This window comes from Babylonia areolata, chromosome 19 (assembly GCF_041734735.1).
Source record: "Babylonia areolata isolate BAREFJ2019XMU chromosome 19, ASM4173473v1, whole genome shotgun sequence".
Taxonomy (NCBI): Eukaryota; Metazoa; Mollusca; class Gastropoda; order Neogastropoda; family Buccinidae; genus Babylonia; species Babylonia areolata.
This window is the reverse complement of record NC_134894.1, coordinates 2993691-3017962: the sequence shown is the minus strand read 5'-3', so window position 1 is coordinate 3017962 and position 24272 is coordinate 2993691. Positions and strand designations below refer to the sequence as shown.

Below are 24272 nucleotides of genomic sequence, written 5' to 3'. Positions count from 1 at the left end.
TAAAGTCAACTTAGTAAAGTAAATATAGATGAGGATAATTTGAGCTTAATACACACTAAAATGATTAAATTCATAGACTAATCAAGCCATGTGCTCCCATTACCCGTTGCGACGATAATGTGCAAGGGTTCCTGAAACGTATCGTTCCAGATTCCAGATTCATATCTCATTCGAAACACGCGCTACCCTGTAGCAGACGACTTTTGCTGCCTAGCAACTGTGTGTTCATCCACAAAATCCTGTTTTTAAATCAATAGCTATAGGATTATTTAAAAGGAGGCATGATGAAGTAGATCTAAGAATGCAGACAACATTTTGCCTCAGTCACCTCAGTTTCGTAGGTGTCAGTGGCTGTCATTCAAAGAACTACTTGGCGACGGCGCTGACAAACAAGTTGCAAATCGCCATCTGTGGAGATTGGAAAGATGGCGGATGTGTCAAATCTGTTCCCTCAGCTGCGTGTTTCCAACTCGTATATTCCGACATCGCCGCCAAAGCCTCCTAAGGCAACATCATCATATTCAAGGTGAACAATTATTTGTGTGTTTATTGTATTTTTGAATGAGGTGTTTATTGAATTTTTAATTCTTTGAGCCTTGTCATATGCAATAGGCCTGCTGAATACTGACAACTGATAGTGATTGGCTAGAACTCCAGAAAAGTGCATGAAGGCCAGAACTCAAGAAAAGTTTTAAACTTCTCTCTCTCTCTCTCTCTCTCTCTCTCTCTCTCTCTCTCTCTCTCTCTCTCTCTCTCTACATCAACACATTAGGCTATGCACATAATTATAATGCATGCAACATTGAATCATGAATGTACAGCATGCACACACACACACACACACACACACACACACACACACACACACACACACACACACACACATATGTTTTAACTTTTGTGCTTGTATTATAAGTGTGTATTCTCCTCTATGCCCCAAGGGTTGAATGCAAAGAAGCGTATGTGCTTATTTTGCTTTCCACATTCAACATGTTCAGTTTGTGTTCTCTTTCTTTCTGTCTGTCTGTCTCTCTTTGTTTCTGTCAGCATCCGTAGCTGTTATTGAAAACTCATAGCGCGCATGCCTATTTCATTCTAAGAAATTCTGTGATTATACTAATTCATAAATAGCCATGCTGTATTTATTGAAATTCAGCTATGTGTTTGCACCTCTCTCCTTGTCTCTGTCTCTATCTGGGTCTGTGAGTCAGTCAGTTTGCCTGTCGATCTGTCTTATTCTCCCGCATTTCTCATTGTACTTCAGTTCCTCTCACCCATTTTTGCTTTTTCTGTATCTCATCTTTCTTCCCCATTATTGTTTACTTGTGGCTTGTTCATTCATAAATGCATATATAATTTAAATCATGTTATGTGATTGCTTATTATTATGTATGTTTTGCTGTTGTGAACATATCTTATTGTTTTATTTGTTTGTTTGCACAATTGCTTTGTCTCCATTGTCGGGATGTTGAAATAAGCAACTGTTTAAACAAAACATTCTGTTCTTATAACTTAACATCTGAAAATGAAATGTTCTTTTTTTTTTGCTGTCTCTGTCTGTCTGCCTATCTGTCTGTCCCTCTTTCCTTTCCTCCCTCTCTGTCTCTGTCCTTTTAGTGTTTGACACATGTAGTTGTCCACTTCATGTGCTGTTTGTATCATGTGTAAAGTCTGAAACTGTCTGTCTCTCTTTCTCACTCTCTCTCTTATCATATCATTCTACTTAACTGCATTTATCCAGTTCAGTTTATAACATATTTATTTATTGTGATCAAAGTTCAATGAAGAGTATATCTGTCACACTTATGTCTTGCTGCTCACTTCCCTCATATGCTTTTCTCTGACTCTCTTGCATGAAGTTCTCGTTCTGTGGCTCCCTCTCATATCTGTCTCTGATTCTGTCTTATGTCTGTCTGTCTGTCTCTGTCTCTGATTCTATCTTATGTCAGTCTGTGTGTCTCTGTCTCTGATTCTATCTTCCTGTTGTTCCCTCTCATATCTGTCTTTGATTCTATCTTATGTCAGTCTGTCTACCTGCCTGTCACTGTCTCTGATTCTATCTTATGTCAGTCTGTCTGTCTCTGTCTCTGATTCTATCTTATGTCAGTCTGTCTGTCTCTGTCTCTGATTCTATCTTATGTCTGTCTGTCTGCCTATCTCTGTCGTTGATTCTATCATATGTCAGTATGTCTGTCTCTGTCTCAGATTCTATCTTATGTCAGTCTGTCTGTCTCTGTCTCTGATTCTATCTTATGTCAGTCTGTCTGTCTCTGATTCTATCTTATGTCAGTCTGTCTGTCTCTGTCTCTGATTCTATCTTATGTCTGTCTGTCTGCCTGTCTCTGTCTCTGATTCTATCATATGTCAGTATGTCTGTCTCTGTCTCTGATTCTGTCTTGTGTCAATCTGTCTGCCTGTCTGTCTCTGTCTCTGATTCTATCTTATGTCAGTCTGCCTGCCTGTCTGTCTCTTTCTCTATCTCTGTCACTGACTCTGTCTTCCCAAACTCTCTCTCTCTCTCTCTGTGTATATATGTGTGTGTGTGTGTGTGTGTGTGTGTGTGTGTGTGTGTGTGTTAAAAAAACCAACAAAAAAACACCTTCTCTTCCCTCCCTTCTCTTTCTGTCGTTGTTCAAGATTTTTTTTTCGCTTTCTACTCTTTCCCCTTTCTCTCTTGAAAATTTACAATGTTTGAATATATATATATATGCACATTTGATAATTTATAAATGGTATGCAATTCGTGATATACTTTTGTTTTCCATTGTACTTTTTATTTATAAAGAATATGATACATAATTATATTGTGTTATATTGCATTGTACAGCATAGTATTTATATTGTATTACATTGTAAATTATATTATTTATTACTTTAGATTTCTGTGTTTTTAGGTTGCACTTCCAAGGAAGAAAATGTTGATAGAGTGGAGCATTATTTGGGGGTTTGAATCATGTCCGCTTGGAATGAGTGTGTGTGTGTGTGTGTGTGTGTGTGTGTGTGTGTTTCTTATCCAAGTGAATATTTTTCTAGAAATTTGTCAGGGACAGTTCTCTACTTGATAGGAGTTGTGTTGTTTTTTTGTTTGTTTTTTTTAAATTGATGTGTGCTACCCACAAGACCTCATCACATCATTTCCCCAGAAGAACTAGCATCCAGATCACCACTTAATGTAGAACTGAAGGGGAATTTATGCTCAAGTCCTTGAGAAAATTGAACCCATGAACTTCACTGCTCTGTCCAGCAGGCTGATGCTCCATTCATTTACATTTTGTTTTGGACCTGGTTGGATGTTTCATTGATTTCAGTGGGTTGTTTTACAAGTTTAATTTTCTTTCTGCTTTTCTTTGTTACTCTCTCTCTCTCTCTGTGTCTCTCTCTCTAACTCTTTGTGTCTCTGTCTCTCTCCCTCCCTCTCTCTCTTCTTTCTTTGTCTCTGACTCTGTCTCACACTCTCTCTTACTATATCATAATTATGAATGTGCAAAGTTATGAATGTACAATAACCATTTGTTCTTGCACAGTTGTGAGTGTTTTAGATGTTTTAGATTTGTTTCATTGTCTGTCTCTTTGCACTTTTTTGTGTGTTCCATGTGTTCATATGATTTATTCATGCATCATATATGATTACATGATATCCTGACCAGTGATGATGGTGGTGTCGTAATGGGTGTGCAGGTCTCTCCAGGAGGCGCCATATTCAGCTCTGGTTGGAGTGGTCAAGGATGGGCGGACTCCAGAGAGAGTGAGTGTGTCAGTTGTGCTGTGTCAGTCTGTCCTGTCTCACTGTCTCTTGTGGTGCTGGTGACGGCAGTGTTCAGCTGAACGTCTTTTCTTATTGGCTCAGAGGGTGTCTTCCCCACTGGGAATGCCGTGGGGATGGAGTGCAGGGGTGGGGTGGGGCTCTTTCAGTATATACTAATATAGTGTCCACACCTTCTGGAAACCCTGTGCTAGAAATTTTCGACTGAGAGGGGGGAGGGGAGTGTGTGTGGAATGTCACTGTGCTCTTGTCGTGTCAAAAGAAATTGTATTATTTGAAGATCCCAGCAGCTACAACTTGTTACTGTAAGTGTAGGACATTTGGGGTGGGGTGGGGGTGGGGGAGGGGGGGGGGGTTGGGGGGGGGGGGGGAAGAAAAGAATTGCAAGCTTGAGCAAAAATTCTGTGTATTTATTATCTTTTTGTCTTTCTCTCTCTCTCTCTCTCTCTCTCTCTCTCTCTCTCTCTCTCTCTCTGTTTGTCAGTCTCTCTTCCTCCCTCTCACTCTGGGCTGTATTATACCTGAACACACACCACACAGACACATAACCACACACACACACACACACACACACACACACACACACACACACACACACACACACACACACAACACAACACAACACAACACACACACAACACACAGACACATACAACACACAGACACATACACCACACAGACACACACAGAGATACACATACAGACACAGACACAAACACACACGCACACAGACACACAAACAAACACACACAGAATACAAAATACAGATTACTTTATTATCTCAATAAGAGAAATTCATGTGCTGTGTCAGTCATGTCCTGTCAGGGACAGTTCTCTACACACACTCACACACACACTCACACTCACACACACACACACTCACACACAAACCACATGCCACACACAGACAGTTGTTAACACACATACACCACACACCACATACAGTCACAGACACAGACACACACAGACACACAGACATGCACGCACGCACACACGCACACACACACAAAGAAAAAGAAAAAAAGCACAGACAAAAAAACAAAAAAACACGCACACACAAAAAGAAACATACACACACTTCATAACCATGCCCCCACTTATACCACGACCAGTCACACGGATAATGTGTGCAGTCATAGTGGAGAAACACAGCGTCACAAATAATACAGGCCTCATTGAAACCTGCCCCCCCCCCCCCTCCCCACCCTGTGTCAACACAAAACCTCTCTCCATTCAGGCTGTGGAGAAAAGTCGTGTTCAGACCTTTACATAGTTGTTGACTTGGCAGGAAGCCGGCTGGAGCATTGTCTCCAGGCAGCGTGCATACAGGAACTTTGAGGTAGCACTGTTGGCAGGGTGTGGGGGTGAGGGTGAGGAGGGGGCAGGGAGAAGCGAGGCGGGGGGTGGGGGGGGGGGAGGGGGGAGAGAGGCTGGGACTGGTGGCCACAGAAGCAGTGCCAGCAGAAAGGGGAGACCTCCTTGTGGGGAGATTAGGCGATCAATGCCCACTACAACCATTTATCACCTGTCCACTGCCTTACCACTCTATCAATGACCCTATTAATTACATCCCCCTCACTTCAACCCAGAACACCCCCACCCCCCCCACACCCCCCACACACCCTCCAGCCCATTCTCCCAACTTCCAACTCCCCTGTCTGTCTGTCTGGCTGTCTGTCTTCTGTCTTCACTCTTTCTCCACTCCCTCTCATTGTATCACAGTATTTTTTTTTATTCTGTATTTTGGTTTTTCACATTCACACACACACACACACACACACACACACACACACACACACACACACACACATGTGCGCACATGCATGCATGCACTCACACAGTCTTTCACACATTCATACATGTATGTATGCATGAACACTAATTTAGATTAGTATACACTCAAACATAAACACACTCTCACACAGTCAAGTATGTGCATACTTTTCTTTATTTGCCTTTGTGCCTGTCTCCATCCCTGTTGCAATGCCTGTCTGCCAGTCTGTCTGTCCCTGTGTCAGCCATTCCGTTTCTTATAATCAAACTGTTTCTCTGTGACCTGCAAGTATGTGGTGGGGTGCGAGTGTGTGTTACCTGATACTGCGACAACAAAGAGATTGCTGTTCCTGCAGACCCCAACTCAGAGAACTGAAAGATTAAACCAGACGTACCTGTATGTTGAAGTTTGATTGGAGTTCTACCCTATAGAAGTTTGCCCTGAGAAAAAATAATGGTTTGAGTGCATAGTAGTTGTCTGGGTCAGTCAGTCTTGAACCTTTCATATCCTGTCTTTTAGAAACATATATAATGACAAGGTGGGTTGTATTTGTTGGAACAAAGGGTGGGACCGTAATTATTTCAGGGCACACTTATGATAGGTAGAATTCTGATCAAACTCCAACTTACAGGAGGTGGCAGGAGCAGGGTCATTGTGTGGAAGGTTGGAGTCATGTCGCTGTACCAGTGCTGGTTGTCAGTTTGTTCAGCTGGGTTTGTTCCCTGTCAGTGACACACACTCACTCCCACCCACCCCCACACACACTCCTTGATTCATTCCTTCTTTTTTTTTTTCGCCAGTAGTTTTCAAGAACTGTATGAAAAACACTGCCTGAAGAATGATACCTGTCAACACTGGCAAACACAAAATGTGCACAGATTGCTTCCTGCGTGAAACTGTTTGCAGAACTGTCTGCTGTTGCTGTGTGGGTCAGTGCTGAACACAGCAAGCCTTACCCACATAGTCAGTTGTTGACAGTCATTGAAGGTGACAATGGTTAAGACACTTATCAAATGTATCTACCAACACAGTGTCTGTGAGTGTGAGGGTGTAGGTTGGAGTCCCAGTCCTGTCCTTTTTGGAAAAACAAACTTTGCATCTAGTCATCTGGATGAAATGATAAACCAAGGTCCTGTATGTAGCATACACTTGACACACTGAAAAAGAACCCACAGCAACATTAGTGTTGTCCTCTGGCAAAAATTCTGTGATACAATTTATTAATAGAAATCCATTCTGACACAATTATACAGTACACAAATATATATGTGATGCATGCACTCAAGGCCTGACCAGTGTGTTTGGTTATGCTGCTGGTCAGGCATCTGCTTAGCAGATGCGGTGTAGCATAGATGGATATGTCTAAATGCAGAAACACCTCCTTGAGAATCTTAAACTGAAACAGAACTGAAATCATTGAGAACACTTCCCATGGCGTCAGTGGATTTGGACGGGGGTGGGAGGAGGGGTGTGGGGGGAGAGGTGGATGTGTGAAGTACCACATGAAGGGCACTGACAGTCAGGTGGGAGGAGGGGTGTGGGGGGAGAGGTGGATGTGTGAAGTACCACATGAAGGGCACTGACAGTCAGGTGGGAGGAGGGGTGTGGGGGGAGAGGTGGATGTGTGAAGTACCACATAAAGGGCACTGACAGTCAGGTGGGAGGAGGGGTGTGGGGGGAGAGGTGGATGTGTGAAGTACCACATGAAGGGCACTGGCAGTCAGGTGAGAGGGCAAGAGCTGGATTCAAACCCAGACCTTCAGGGACTGTCTGTATTGGCAGACGAGCGTCTTAACCATTCTGCCACCTTCCTGGTTAACTCTGGAGGGAGGGGGTGTGGGGAGGATGGGGACTGTCACCACTCAGAAGCATGGTCACCACCACCATCCCCAGCCCCCACCACACACATCCCTTCGTTGTCTCCCTTTGCAGTAGTGGCTGGAGTTTCATGCATGAGATGTTTGGGTGATTGTTGTCAACAGCACTGTTGAGAGATTACTTGGTTTATATGTGTCAGACTGAGAAGAAATGATGATTTCTCACACATTTGTACACTTTTGTGTACAGGCATGTGCACACTTTGACGTGCACAAATGTGCACACTCATACTCACATGTACATGCATGTGCACACACACACACATACATATTGACAAACAAGCTTTACATCTCACCCGGTTACATATGGAGTGAATGGAATGATATTTTGTATGTTTAAGAGATCTGAGATGGTGAATTGAAAATCAGCAAATGAATTAGAAAGTTTGTTGAAAATTAATGTATTAGTATTATTCTCCATATATTGTCTCACTGGGTGTGTGTGTGTGTGTGTGTGTGTGTGTGTGTGTGTTCAGTCTTTAGTTCATAGTCTTTTCACTGTAACTTTATAAGTGATATTAGATGAGGATAGGTAGAAAAATTTTGCTTGGGATGGAAAAAGTCTCTAATCATGTATGTAAATGAATAAGTGTGTGTGTGTGTGTGTGTGTGTGTGTGTGTGTGTGTGTGTGTGTGTGTGAATGCAGCCACAGCGCAAATGAACAACAGCAGAGAGAGCAGGTGTGTGACTGAAGTGTGAGAGAGATGAGACCAGGCCTGAGAGAAATGAAAGGACACAGAGGAACACTCACCAACACAGTCACCTGATACCATGTCGGAGAAAAAGCAAAGCACCAGTGCAGATGACACCATCAGAGTAATCCAATCCAGTCCTGGGGGTAAGAATAACCAGAGGGGTGGTGGAGGGGAGGGGAGCGGGAGAGGAGGGGAGACAGGCTAGGGTGTATTGTGTCAGGTGGAAACAAGGTGGTTGGTGCCTCAATCAGCACACCTGAGCAGTGTAATGTCAGCCCAGCTGTACTGTGACAAAGTGTGATCAATACAATACTATGCAATACAATAAGTACAAGCAGTGTACTGTCAGCACAGCTGTGCTGTGACAAAGTGTAATAAATACAATACAATACAATACAATACAATACAATACAACACAACGGCAGTCAGTGTTTTAATGTTGAATGCTTGCTGAAGGAAGGTGGCAGAATGGGTAAGATGCTCAGCTGCCAGTACAGTGTCTGGGAGGGTGTGGTTTTGATTCCCGCTCTTTCCCTTTCTCCCGTGTTTTGCTGGAAATTCAAATTGAGAGTCTAGTCATTTGGAATGAGACAACAAATTGAGGTCCCATGTGCAGCATGCACTTGGCACACTGAAAAAGAACCCATGTCAACGAAAGTGTTGTCTTGTGGCAAAATTGTTCAAAAGAAACCCACTAATGTATATGCATGCCCTCAAGGCCTGACTGAACGAGTTGGGTGATGCTGCTGTCAGGTATCTGCCTAGCAGATGTGATGCAGTTTATATGGGTTTGTCTGAATGCAGAAACCGAAACTGAGTGCTTGTTGACTGTCATGGTCCTGTGTGCAGCAGGCATGTAGCGCATGTAAAAGAACCTATGGCAGCAATGGCCAGTGAACACCTCGTTAAAATAATGCCCCCAAATTTTCTTTCTTCTGTCGCTCCCTTTGTTTATGGCCTTTTCCTTTATTTTCTCTCTTCTATATCTTCTTTCTGCTTTACTAGTTCATTCTGCTATATTTTTTCTTGAAAGCCTTAAATACTTTTTTTTTTCTTTTTCTGGACTTGATTAAATGGGCATTTTTACTATGCCCTATCTCTTTTTTTTTCATCCTGGGACATTTGAAGTGCCACTGGCTGACTATTTTTGGTTTTCAATGCTAAGTTATTATATATATTTTTGTGTATAATGTATAATTACTTTTTATGTCAAGTTAGGTTGGTTTTTTTTCAATCCTCTGGTGGAAAAATTGACATCTTCTTCTTTCTTCTTCTTCTCATCCTCCCTTTACTCTGTAGAGGGTCACTAGGGCACCATCAGAGGCATGTGGAATGGAGCGTTGGGCTGGTGGTAACACATCCGCCCAGGAAGTGAGAGAATCTGAGCGCACTGGTTCAAATCCTACAGTCGCCAGTTTTTCTCCCCCTCCAATGGTGGTTTGGATGCTAGTGATTCAGATCAGACAATAAATCGAGGTCTTGTGTGCAGTATGCACTTTGTGCATGTAAAAGAACCCACGGCAGCAAAAGGGTTGTCCCTGGCAAAATTTGGTAGAAAATCCACTTTGATAGGAAAACAAATAGCAACTGGGGAGAGTGGCCTGATTTCCACATTGAGAAGTCTGTTGTGACAAATGAGTACCGGTAATACAATACAACACAATACAACACAACACAACACAACACAATACAATACAACACAATACAATATAACACAACACAATACAACACAACACAACACAATACAGTGTCCTAGGTTTAAGTGCATGAATATGACTGTGTAATACAGTGTATTTGCGCCTTTCTTTTTCAGGTTGTGTAGACTGACATTCACTTGTTGAGCCCTGTGTGTGGTGGGCTATGCTGTGAACAACAAAGAGAAACATGCCGGCAAAGCTAATCATGTGTTGCTGTGCACACTAGAGGGCCCGTCACACCCCCAAGGAAGCAATCTGAAGTGGAATATACACACTTACACACACACATATAGGCCATGTATGGGGATTAACACACAGGGAGTGGATATGAGTGTGGGCACTTAAGTGGTTTGCATTAAAAAAAAAATCATGGGGATTAGCACATGGAAAGTAACACATTTCGGTACATGCACTGTATTGTGTCAAGTATATAGGCCGTCTCAGGACTGTCTCCTATTAACATATTGGGTATAAATCCCTCTCATTTGTTTAGTGTGTGTGTGTATGTATGTGTGTGTGTGTGAGAGAGACAGAGAGAGAGAGAGAGAGAGAGAAGTGGTAATGCTTTCATTTAATATCTTTTCAAACATGTAATGATATAGACATTGAAGCTAAGCGCACTTATAAGGTTGGGAAGTATTATTTAATTACTGTCGGGCAACATTTTGCTGTTTGCACATGTTTATGAGAGGGGCATGTTGTTTGCTGGAATCCTCCATGCAATAGTAGTAGTTAAAGTATTAGTGTAACTTGAAATGTGTGTGTGTGTGTGTGCGCGCGCGCGCGCGTGTGTGTGTGTGTAAGCGTGTGTGTTTATTTTTGTCTGTAGGTCTCTGTGTGTTTGCGTGTGTGTATATATTTATTTGTGTGTGTATGTATGTTTATATGTATGTATTTGTGTATGTATGTGTATGTGTGTGTCTGTATGTGTGATTATGTATGCATGTATATGTGTTTGTATGCGCATATTTGTATGTATATATAAATATGTATGTCTCTTATTAAGGGCTGATCAGTGTGTTGGGTTTATATGCAGATTTGGCATATACTTCCTTTTTCTTTTTTTCTTTCTTTTTTTTTCAACAGCAGATGTAGTTGGTGTAGCATACATAGATCAGTCTGCATGCATTTAAACCTCCTTGACTGGAACTTAAAACTAAGTCTGTGTATGTGTTATGTACATGTGTATGTGTGCATGTATGTACATTTGTATGTGTGTGTGTTTGTGTATGTGTTATGTACATGTGTATGTGTGCATGTATGTACATTTGTATGTGTGTGTGTTTGTGTATGTGTTATGTACATGTGTATGTGTGCATGTATGTACATTTGTATGTGTTTGTGTATGTGTTATGTACATGTGTATGTGTGCATGTATGTACATTTGTATGTGTGTGTGTGTTTGTGTATGTGTTATGTACATGTGTAAGTGTGCATGTATGTACATTTGTATGTGTGTTTGTGTATGTGTTATGTAAATGTGTATGTGTGCATGTATGCACATTTGTATGTGTGTGTGTGTGTGTGCATATATGTAAATGTGTGTGTGTGTGTGTGTGTGTGTGTCTGTTCATGCATGAGGACACACACAGATACTGGCTGGAGGAAAAAGGAAAAAGAGAAAAACCTGTGACGTCAAAGCAACCAACCCAGAACACACTTTCCATTGCAGCCACTGCAGACGGACATGCCTGTCCACAACTGGCCTTGTTAGCCACCAGCAAGTCTGCAGCAGACGTGGACATACCCCTTCCTAATTTTTTGTTTGTGAAGCCAAGACATGAAAATGCATGCGTATGTGTGTGTGTGTGTGTTCAGCACCCAGTGTTGCCACGTTGCCGGGAGCGACACCAGGTGGGGGGCACGAACCGGTGGAGGTTGCCTGAGTCGCTGTACAGCGACCTGCTGGGGAACGCCCAGGCGCTGAAGGCCCTGCACATGCCCTACAACCCCTCCATGGTCCGCATCATCACCGGTACGCAACCCCCACACCCCCCAGCCTGGTCCCTGCCCCCCATCACGCCCCCACACCCACCACCACCCACCCCCTCCAGGCGGGGCTACACGGGGGTCATCGCTGAGGCGGCGGCCACCGCAGTGCATGTGGGCGGGGTGGTGGGGAGGAGTGGGTGTTAGGTACCTCCTCCCTCCTCCCCCCACCTAACCCTCGATGCCTCCACCTCCCCCTTCCTCCTTTACTGTCTGTTGTATGTATAGACATGACCCTGTCTGTGGGGGTGGGGGGGTGGGGGTGGGGGAGTTAGTGGTGTTCTGGGGAGGTGTGGTGATTGGGATGGTGATTTTGTGTGCTTTAACATCAGTACACTGTGAAAACAAGTTCACATCATCTTCTTTATCTTTTGCTTCTGTCTTTAATTATGATTTAAAAATTTTGTTAGAAGTTTATTTTTATGATTTATTGACTGATGGTACTGCCATGTGGTTTAGCTTCACCCTTCTTTTAACCCCCTAACTGCTGGAGTTTGGTGAAGCAAGATCCATGTGGCATCAATCTGAAGTGCCTTCACTACTTTGTGTGTACTTTGAAGTGGTGTGACGACGGGCGCAATAGCCGAGTGGTTAAAGTGTTGGACTTTCAATCTGAGGGTCCCGGGTTCGAATCATGGTGACAGCGCCTGGTGGGTAAAGGGTGGAGATTTTTCCTATCTCCCAGGTCAACATATGTGCAGACCTGCCAGTGCCTGAACCCCCTTCGTGTGTATACGCAAGCAGAAGATCAAATACGCATGTTAAAAATCCTGTAATCCATGTCAGCGTTCGGTGGGTTATGGAAACAAGAATATACCCAGCATGCACACCCCTGAGAGCAGAGTATGGCTGCCTACATGGCGGGTTAAAAACGGTCATACACGTAAAAGCCCACTCGTGTATATACAAGTGAACGTGGGAGTTGCAGCCCACGAACGCAGAAGAAGAAGAAGAAGTGGTGTGACTGATCTTGCAGAACAAAAGGCATGCAGTCCAAAGAGAATAAGTCCAGATACAGAATGGTGACTGACACCCTGGCCTGGAAGGTCAGTTTTTATCACAGACTGTAGTAACTCATCAGCTGTGTCAGATGTGGGCTGGTGGACAAGAGAACACAACTCCTTGTTAACCAGGGTAACAGATAAGCAAAGTTTTGCACTGGGTTGTATCGTATCACTCTTGTCACAGCACATTTCTCAGTGTGAAATTCAGGCTGCTCTTAATAGGGAGAGCGTCTTGCTACAGTGAGAGCGAAACCTTTTTTTTTTTTTTCCTCCCTGCAAGTGTATTTGCTTTGCTATCAAAATGGATTTTTTTTTAACATAATTTTGCCAGGGACAACCCTTTTGTTGCCATGCATGGGTTCTTTTAAGTGCACTATGTGCATGCAATACATGGGACCTCAGTTTATCATCTCATCTAAATGGCTGGCATCCAGACCACCACTCCAGATCCAGTGGAGGGAGAGCAAATACTGGCGAGTGTGGGATTGGAACCAGTGCACTAAGATTCTCTTGGTCCTTAGGCGGACACATCAGCACTTGGTCACCATTCCAGTAAAGCTTTATTCACATGCAGTCCTTGGCGTGAAAGGGGAAAAAAGTGATGTGAGGTGTGTGTGTGATAGAACTTCGCTGTGTGAGAGGAACTGTCTCTGCTAGTTGTCTGTGTGATGTGAGTCCAGCTGTGTGAAGTGACTGACCTTTGTGTGTGTGTGTGTGTGTGTGTGTGTGTGTGTGTGTGTGTGTGTGTGTGAGTGTGTGTGTGTGTGTGTGTGTGTGTGTGTGTGTGTGTGTGACCACCATTCTGCATGGTGAGGTGCCTTGACTCAGTTGTGCCAGTCTTATTGCTAACCCACTGTTCCCATGGTAGCTTGGTGCTAGATTCCCTCATGGTGTGTTTAACACTGGAGATTGCTGTGCTGTGTGGTGCTAGAGAACTCAACCTGCCAGTGGCTAATCAAACATTCAGATTCTTTTTTTTTTCTTCTTCTTCTTTTCTTTCTTTAAAAATGAAATCATGCTTACAAGGTATTTTTTTTTCTTTCTGAAATACAAAATGTTTGCAATATCATGAAACAATTTAACTTGACATGTACATTTTCTAGATGTCAAACATGTGGTGGAAACTCATCTGTCTTCATGCAGACCGCTACAATAGTTTATTTTTGGATATTTACAATCATAATGATAGTGATAATAATGTGAATTTATATAGCACCTATTCTTTAAATAGGGTAATAGGCACTTCACAACAACAAAAACAAGAACAAGAACAACACACAGAGACACACACACAGATGTACATACACACAGACGTACACACACACACACACACACACACACACACACACAAATACACACACACACACACACACACACACACACAAGTGATCATTACCAGTTCTTACATGTCAGTAGCGTGTAGGTGGGTTAGTTTCTCTCTTTTTGTCGCTTTTTATCCATTGGGCACTTTTCAAACACTTTTGATACACATGCAAAACCATACTAGGAGTGCTATAATCTATATGTAGATCATAGAGTGTATGTTGAAAACAGAAGTCATGTACTCAAGACAACTGTGAATGATGTAAGATAGCATTGTATGTGTTATGGAATCATTTATTTTCAGAATCTCTTTATCATCTCAAATCAGTTTGTATAATGGATGTTTATCAGTAAAATTGAAGATACACCTTTAGACTTTATGGAAAGAAAGTTTATATTATGCAATACATGCGCTGCTGTTGTATGCAGTTGTTATGTCAACCATGCCTTTAATGGGTGACATTTTGTTATCGGAGTAGTTATGCTATCAGTATCTGTGCAGCTGCAGAAAGGTGTTTGTAATGAGGGGAAATAAACTACTGTGTGTATAACCAGAAAAATGCTGTGTGGTTTTGTGTATAACAGTTGGCCTGTGTGATGCTAAATCTTCTCTAGTTCTCTAACACAAAGCGTTTGGCAAACACTGGATTGTTTTTTTTTTTTTTTTTTTTTTTTTTTTTTTTTTTAAATTTTGTTTTGTTTTTACTGTTGCTTTGGTTGTGGCGGTTTTGGCTTGGTTTGTTTCTTTCCAGCAGTCTGTTATTGTTGGATAAGTTCTTACAAATCTTACAGACTGCACCACATCACATTGTGTTTATAATGTGAAAGAATAAATTACCTCTCTTAATGTCTGTTGACAACAGAAGATAAAAATCCATGAAGGATAATGAAAGATAATGAATCCATGGAGATAATAAGGGATAATGAATCCATAGAGGATAATCCATGGAGATAATGAAATATAATGAATCCACAGAGGATAATGAGGGATTATGAATCCATGGAGGATAATAAGGGATAATGAATCCATGGAGGAAACTGAAAGGCGATGAACCCATGCAGGATACTGAAAGATAATGAATCCACAGAACTCACGCAGGAGAGCACAGGTTGTGAGGTTGTAAAGATTCTTGCATAGTGATGTCAACTCAAACACAAGTCAAAGACCGTAAAGCAACAAACAAATGCAAAAGACATGCAGATTCTCACAGTAGTTTGACTGTTACATTCCAAATGAATGTAAACATGTAACTGACTGACTGACTGTTACATTCCAAATGAATGTAAACATGTAACTGACTGACTGTTACATTCCAAATGAATGTAAACATGTAACAGAGTGACTGTTACATTCCAAATGAATGTAAACATGTAACAGAGTGACTGTTACATTCCAAATGAATGTAAACATGTAACTGACTGACTGTTACATTCCAAATGAATGTAAACATGTAACTGACTGACTTGAACATTTCAAATGATTGTGAACCTGTAATTGACTGTTACATTCCAAATGAATATAACTTTGTACCTGATGGGTTGTTACATTTCAAATCAATGTAAACCTATCAGTGACTATTACATTCCAAATCAATGTAAACCTATCAGTGACTATTACATTCCAAATCAATGTAAACCTATCAGTGACTATTACATTCCAAATCAATGTAAACCTATCAGTGACTATTACATTCCAAATCAATGTAAACCTATCAGTGACTATTACATTCCAAATCAATGTAAACCTATCAGTGACTATTACATTCCAAATCAATGTAAACCTATCAGTGATCATTACATTCCAAATCAATGTAAACCTATCAGTGACTATTACATTCCAAATCAATGTAAACCTATCAGTGACTATTACATTCCAAATCAATGTAAACCTATCAGTGACTATTACATTCCAAATCAAAGTAAACATTTAACTGACTGACTGTTGCATTCCAAATGAATTTATACCTGTAATTGACTGATTTTAACATTTCAAACAAATGTAAACCTGTAACTGACTGGTACATTCAAAATGAATATAAAACTGTAACTGACTGGCTGTCATATTCCTAATGAATGTAAACCTGTAACTGAATGACTGTAACATTCCAAATCAATATGAACCTATAACTGATTTGTTTTCAAACTGTGCTTCAAATTATTGTGAGAAATGGAAGCGGAGAAACGTACAGAACTTTGTTCACAGTGTGCACCATTCCACAGCAGGTGTTCACACAGCATGAGAGACAGCCCTGACCGTCACACACTGACCAGCCAACAGCACACACAGGGAAAACTAGTGGACCCACCAATACTGAACGTTGTGCAGGCTGTGGACAGTGGCCTTCACAGGTTAAAGATCCTAAAAATTCCTATCCACTGTGTCTAAGGCTCAGCATCAGGGCAGTGAATTCCTATCCACTGTGTCTAGGGCTTAGCATCACGACAGTGAATTCCTATCCACTGTGTCTAGGGCTTAGCATCACGACAGTGAATTCCTATCCACTGTGTCTAGGGCTTAGCATCACGACAGTGAATTCCTATCCACTGTGTCTAGGGCTTAGCATCAGGACAGTGAATTCCTGTCCACTGTGTCTAGGGCTTAGCATCACGACAGTGAATTCCTATCCACTGTGTCTAGGGCTTAGCATCAGGACAGTGAATTCCTATCCACTGTGTCTAAGGCTCAGCATCACGACAGTGAATTCCTATCCACTGTGTCTAGGGCTTAGCATCAGGACAGTGAATTCCTATCCACTGTGTCTAGGGCTTAGCATCAGGACAGTGAATTCCTATCCACTGTGTCTAGGGCTTAGCATCAGGGCAGTGAATTCCTATCCACTGTGTCTAGGGCTTAGCATCAGGACAGTGAATTCCTATCCACTGTGTCTAGGGCTTAGCATCACGACAGTGAATTCCTATCCACTGTGTCTAGGGCTTAGCATCAGGACAGTGAATTCCTATCCGCTGTGTCTAGGGCTCAGCATCAGAAGGTGAATTCCTATCCACTGTGTCTAGGGCTTAGCATCAGGACAGTGAATTCCTATCCACTGTGTCTAGGGCTTAGCATCAAGACAGTGAATTCCTATCCACTGTGTCTGGGGTTCGGCATCGGAAGGTGAAGGCCCGATTCTCTCCTGCTATTTTAACCTTCTTCAGCCCATCAGGTACCTGTTCACACCTGGGTTGTGTCAGGAAAATTGGAGTAAGGTGCCCTTACCAAGAACACAACACAATGCCCAGCTGGGACCTTGAATCCTGATAACTGTTGGACACAGGATCAGCCCAGTGCCTGACCGACTCTGCTACAGGCCTCCTGACAGGCATCCCTTTGAAGAACTGACCACAGTGGGATCCAAGTCCGGCACACAGATGAGGGCAGAACATTGCAGGTCATGCTGACCAGGGTCAGGCCCTGTGGCAATGACCTGACTAGGAAGCACATGTCCACAGGTTTGAGTCCAATGTAGGGACTGAGATTCTTACTCACCTAACTCTAATAGACCTTCAGTGGGGGTATGCACATTTTTCTCTTTTTCCCTCAAGGCCTGACTAAGCTCGTTGGGTTACACTACTGGTCAGGCATCTGCTTAGCAGATGTGATGTAGCGTTTGTGGATTTGTCAGAATGCAGTGACACCTCCTTGAGTAACTGAACTGAACTGAACTGGTGGTCTGGGTGCTAGTCATTCTGATGAGACGATAAACCATGGTCTGACTGCACTTGGCACAAAAGCGCAAAAGCACCCACAGCAATGAAAGGGTTGTCCCTGGCAAAATGTTGTTGAAAAATCAGCATTGCTAGTGAAACAAATACACTTGCAGACAGAAAAAAGGGAGAGAAAAAAAGAGCGGTGTTGCACTGTGGTGACACTCCCATGAAAGAGCAGCACAAGTTTCACACAGAGAAAACTGGCGTGAAAAAAAAGTGATACACCACAACATAACGCAATGCAACGCAACGAAATGCAATGCAGTGCAATGCAATGCATACAGTCACTGTCACCGTCACCGTCAGCGATCCCTCAGATTCCGAATCCTTTGGGGCGCCTTCGAAGCTTTGTCAACCACCTTTCTCCAGTCCTCGCGTCTCTCGGCCGCTCTCAGGGTGTCTCTCAGCTCCATGCCTGTCCACTCTCGAATGTTGTCCTCCCATCTCTTCCTTTGTCTGCCTCTTCTTCTTCCTCCCCTCACTGTACCTTGTAAGATTGTTTTAGCAAGACCAGAGGAGCGTGTGACAGTATAATGCATACAGTACAATACATCAGACCTGGCACCTGTAGTCAGCAGTGTTCCACAGGTCACAGTCCTCGGTCCTCTCATCTGTTCAGTCAGTCTGTCCAGTTATTGTCAGTTTGACCTCAGCACCCCTCACACTTATCCCCTGAGAGTAGAGTGAGGGGGTGGGGGGAGGGGGGAGGGAGGCGAGAGGAGGGTGAAGGTGATCTCTGTTTTCTTCATCTGCCTGCTGCTGGCATCTTTGTACTGACTCTGCCTGCTGCTGGCATCTTTGTACTGACTGCCTGCTGCTGGCATCTTTGTACTGACTCTGCCTGCTGCTGGCATCTTTGTACTGACTGCCTGCTGCTGGCATCTTTGTACTGACTGCCTGCTGCTGGCATCTTTGTACTGACTCTGCCTGTTGGTCTCTCTCTCCTTTCACTTCCTTTCCGCTGCTTCAGCAATTCATTTGCTTCTCCGTTTCTTTCTTATTCAGTTTATTTATCTTTTTAGATATTTCCTTCTACTTCTTCTTCTTTTGCTTCGTCTTCTTCTCCTCCTTCTCTTCCTTCTCCTCCTCCTTTTCCTCCTCCTCCTCCTACTTCTTCAATTCCATTGTCCCAAGACTGCGGGGGCACCACTATGACCTGGCAACCCTTTCTCTCAGCTCTTCACCTCTCTCAGTAATGAGATACATGTCAGCAATGATATAGTCTTAGACATACAGGTGTAATTATCAGCCTCCATTTGCATGTCCAGGTTTTGTTTTGGTCTTCTTTGTCTCTCCCTCCCCCTCCTCCCCCTTTGTCCTGCCTCCTTTCTTTCTCTCTCATGTAGCACATATTGTTTAACTCACTCAGTACGGCCAGTCCTCTCTTCTCTACACAGACCCCTCGGATGTCCAGTGGGTGTCTGAACTGATGACCCAACCTTTCGCTTCCGTCATCAGAATTGTGGTATTCTTTGTTAACATTCACCTCTTCAGTATAAGAGCCTTCCGCTGGTAATATTTTGATGGTGGTTATTGGGCTGAAACGCTGTTAACGTCGTCTGTTTCGCCGTTCGTATGGAGAGAGTTAAATCTGTTCTTAATGTTTACATTTAGCACACATTCACAGACTGTGGAGACAGGCACGTGGTGTATGTGAAGTGGTTCTGTAGGTTGTTCTCACTCTGAACATTGCCTTTTGCTGTGCTGTCATGAAGGCTTTGCACTGTAAAGAATGCCTATGATGTATTGATGCGTGCTGTAAATAACGCTTTTGATCAATTGCTGTGTGCTGTAAACAATGCTTTTGATTAATTGCTGTGCTGTCATGGAGGCTTTGCACTGTGAACAATGCTTGTAATGTATTGCTGTGCACCTTAAACAATGCTTGCGATGTATTGCTTTGTGCTGTGAACAATGCTCATGATGTATTGCTATGCTGTCATAGAGGCTTTGCACTGTAAACAATGCTTGTGATGTACTGCTGTACACTGTAAACAGTGCTTGTGATGTACTGCTGTGCACTGTAAACAGTGCTTGTGATGTACTACTGTGCACTGTAAACAGTGTTTGTGATGTACTGCTGTGCACTGTAAACAGTGCTTGTGATGTACTGCTGTGCACTGTAAACAGTGCTTGTGATGTACTGCTGTGCACTGTAAACAGTGCTTGTGATGTACTACTGTGCACTGTAAACAGTGTTTGTGATGTACTGCTGTGCACTGTAAACAGTGCTTGTGATGTACTGCTGTGCACTGTAAACAGTGTTTGTGATGTACTGCTGTGCACTGTAAACAGTGCTTGTGATGTACTGCTGTGCACTGTAAACAGTGTTTGTGATGTACTGCTGTGCACTGTAAACAATGCTTGTGATGTATTGCTGTGCTCTGATAGAGGCTTTGCACTGTGAATAATGCTTGTGATGTATTACTGTGCACCATAAACAATGCATATGATTGCTGTGCTGATATCGAGGCTTTGCTTTGTAAACAGTGCATATGATGTATTAAAAAAATCCAGTGCATACAATGTATTTCTGTGCACCATAAACAATATATATGATGTATTGCTGTACACCATAAACAGTGCATACAATGTATTTCTGTGCACCATAAACAATGTATATGATGCATTGCTGTGTGCCATAAACATTGTATATGATGCATTGCTGTACACCATAAACAATGTATATGATGTATTGCTGTACACCATAAACAATGTATATGATGTATTGCTGTAACAATGCATATGATGTATTACTGTGCACTATAAACAATGCATGTGATGTATTGCTGTGTGCCATAAACAATGCATATGATGTATTGCTGTGCACCATAAACAATGCATATGATGTATTGCTGTGCACCATAAACAATGCTTTTGATGTATTTCTGTGCTGGCATTGCTGCATGGCCAAACGATGGCGTTGTTTTGCTGACCAGAAGTTCTGAAGTTCTGACCTGCATGCTGTCACAGTGCCATACAGCACAGTTGTCTTCTGCTTATGTCCTCATGGAATGGTTTGACTGTAGTTTACATATCTGACTTAAGCACTGACTGCTTGTTCCTGTTGGAATATTGTATGGCACACTTAGAGTTCTGATGTCTGATGTCCATACTGTTCTGCTCAGAGTTCTGATGTCCATACTGTTCTGCTTTGAGTTCTGATGTCTGATGTCTATGCTGTTCTACTTAGTTCTGATTGTCCATACTGTTCTGCTCAGAGTTCTGATGTCCATACTGATCTGCTCAGAGTTCTGATGTCCATACTGATCTGCTCAGAGTTCTGATGTCCATGCTGATCTGCTCAGAGTTCTGAGGTCCATGCTGTTCTGCTTAGAGTTCTGATGTTCATACTGTCCTACTCAGAGTTCTGATGTCCATACTGTTCTGCTTAGAGTTCTGATGTCCGATGTCTATACTGTTCTACTTAGTTCTGATTGTCCATACTGTTCTGCTCAGAGTTCTGATGTCCATACTGATCTGCTCAGAGTTCTGATGTCCATACTGATCTGCTCAGAGTTCTGATGTCCATGCTGTTCTGCTCAGAGTTCTGAGGTCTGTTCTGCTTGGAGTTATGACATCCAGTCTGTTCTGCTTAGAGTTCTGATGTTCATGCTTTACTGCTTAGAGTTTTAATGTCCATGCTTTTAAGTCCATACTGTTTTACTGAGAGTTCTGATGTCCACAGTGTTCTGGCTTCTTTACTGAGCAGTAATATACAGGGTACACAAAAAGTTCAGGACCACTTAGGAACTTACACAGTTTTCTTCTAGGGGGTGTGGCAAAGTGATGCTGGATATTCAGCCAACAGCGCTGTATACAGCCAGTTCTTTGGGGTGTGGCAAAGTGATGCTGGATATTCAGCTAACAGCGCTGTATACAGCCAGTTCTTTGGGGTGTGGCAAAGTGATGCTGGATATTGAGCCAACAGCGCTGTATACAGCCAGTTCTTGGGGGTGTGGCAAAGTGATGCTGGATATTCAGCCAACAGCGCTGTATACAGCCAGTTCTTGGGGGTGTGGCAAAGTGATGCTGGATATTCAGCTAACAGCGCTGTATACAGCCAGTTCTTTGGGGTGTGGCAAAGTGATGCTGGATATTCAGCTAACAGCGCTGTATACAGCCAGTTCTTGGGGGTGTGGCAAAGTGATGCTGGATATTCAGCTAACAGCGCTGTATACAGCCAGTTCTTGGGGGTGTGGCAAAGTGATGCTGGATATTCAGCTAACAGCGCTGTATACAGCCAGTTCTTTGGGGCGTGGCAAAGTGATGCTGGATATTGAGCCAACAGCGCTGTATACAGCCAGTTCTTTGGGGTGTGGCAAAGTGATGCTGGATATTCAGCTAACAGCGCTGTATACAGCCAGTTCTTTGGGGTGTGGCAAAGTGATGCTGGATATTCAGCTAACAGCGCTGTATACAGCCAGTTCTTTGGGGTGTGGCAAAGTGATGCTGGATATTCAGCTAACAGCGCTGTATACAGCCAGTTCTTGGGGGTGTGGCAAAGTGATGCTGGATATTGAGCCAACAGCGCTGTATACAGCCAGTTCTTTGGGGTGTGGCAAAGTGATGCTGGATATTCAGCTAACAGCGCTGTATACAGCCAGTTCTTGGGGGTGTGGCAAAGTGATGCTGGATATTCAGCTAACAGCGCTGTATACAGCCAGTTCTTGGGGGTGTGGCAAAGTGATGCTGGATATTCAGCCAACAGCGCTGTATACAGCCAGTTCTTGGGGGTGTGGCAAAGTGATGCTGGATATTCAGCCAACAGCGCTGTATACAGCCAGTTCTTGGGGGTGTGACAAAGTGATGCTGGATATTCAGCCAACAGCGCTGTATACAGCCAGTGTACTGAGCACCACACAACCAGAGGTGCTTTCTTGCACTCACACTTCCATTCTTCACAGTGAAAAGCCAGTTATCATTCATAACCACTGAATGACTGTCAACTTTGGGCTGAAACACTCATGCTGTTTCAGCTGTTCATGGTACAGGTGTGCCTGAAACAGCTGTCAGTGTGTTCAATGAAAGGCCAGTGGCAGACCATATGCACATGTAGGCTGTACAATTTGGTCATCTGTAGATTTTGGTAACATTCAGTGTAAAAACTGTAGCTGCTTTTGTGAAGTGGTCCCAAGCTTTCTGTGAAGTATGTCATGAAAGTTATTCATTGCTTAGCCACGATGTTCTTTCTCTAAAATGCCTCACTGCACACTTTGAAGTAATAACTCGTGTGTGTGTGTGTGTGTGTGTGTGTGTGTGTGTGTGTGTGTGTGTGTGTGTGTGTGATTCCTTTCCGCAGGGTCTCTGACTTGTGCATCAGTACTGTACATTGTCTTGAGTCTTGAACTTGAAAGAAGAAGAGTGTCTGTCACATGTAGCAGTAGACTACACCTGTACCTGTAGCACTCTGACTGCACGCTTTGCTGTATGTATGTATGTACATACGTAGAGTTAGTCGCTTGTCTGGCCCTCACACGCACGGCCCTCTGCTTTGCTTCAGCGGAGAGTCCCAAACTGTGCATCAACCTAGAGTCCAACACCCCCTTTACCTTCCGCCGTTCCTTGCCCGCCCCGCAGACCGCTGTTGCCATGACGACCACTGCCACCGGGGAGGATCAGACCCCGCCTACTGGCCCCGGGCCGCAGGGGAAGGAGGGGAAGGAGGGGAGGCTGTCTGTCCCCAGACTGCCGACCAGGTCCAAGAGGTAAGCCTGGCTGCAGGGTGCAAGCTGGAGGGACTGGTCCCTGTCTCTCATGTTTCGGTTTCAAGTTGTGGAGTGGTGGCCGAGTGGAACACGTCTGCCTTGGAAGTGGGGGAATCTGACCGCTCAAGTTTGAACCCCGCTCCACTAGCCTTGAGTGGTGGTCTTGATGCTGGTCATTTAGAGGACATGATAAACCGAGGTCCCATGTGCAGTATGTCCTTAGCACATTGAAAAGAACCCATGGCAACAAAAGGGTTGTCCTTTGGAAAATTGTGTAGAAAATTCCACCTTGATAGGAAAACAAACACACTGTTGGGAGCAGCCTGAATTTCACTTCAGAGAAATGTGTTGTGACGAAAGAGTAATACAATACAATACAATACAATACAATACAAAACAAATTTTTTTTCTTATGGACGGTTAAACATAAGCCAATGTAGCTTCTTTTTTTTTTTTTTTTTTTTTTTTTACATGCCGCCCTTGCTCACAAAGAGGAAAAAAAAGAAAAAAACAAGAGAAGAAAAGGGGAGACAGTTATTAATACATCAAAGCAGAAAACCAAGTTCATCCTTAAAAAGATGTGGAAGGAAACATCCAAACAAAAGATTTGAACACAAGGGAAAGAAAGAAAGGAAGAGAGACAGAGTTTCAAGGTGTGGAGCGTGTGGACTGATTCATACACATGACACCACATCTGCTTAAAATACATTGTTATTTTTTAAAAAGGAGCAGG

General features: G+C 43.1%; 1 protein-coding gene across 2 annotated transcripts in view; it reads left to right on the top strand.

The window, feature by feature from the left end:
• The first annotated feature begins 416 nt into the window (after positions 1-416).
• Positions 417-24272, top strand: part of LOC143293376 (BTB/POZ domain-containing protein 16-like) — a 51323-nt gene continuing 27467 nt past the window's right edge. For both annotated transcript variants that reach the window (XM_076604187.1, XM_076604186.1), the window contains exons 1-4: positions 417-526; positions 3679-3745; positions 11626-11782; positions 23335-23539. In XM_076604187.1, coding sequence (XP_076460302.1) covers positions 426-526; positions 3679-3745; positions 11626-11782; positions 23335-23539 — 530 coding nt within the window. In that variant the 5' untranslated portion in view covers positions 417-425. The remainder of the gene's footprint in view (positions 527-3678; positions 3746-11625; positions 11783-23334; positions 23540-24272) is intronic.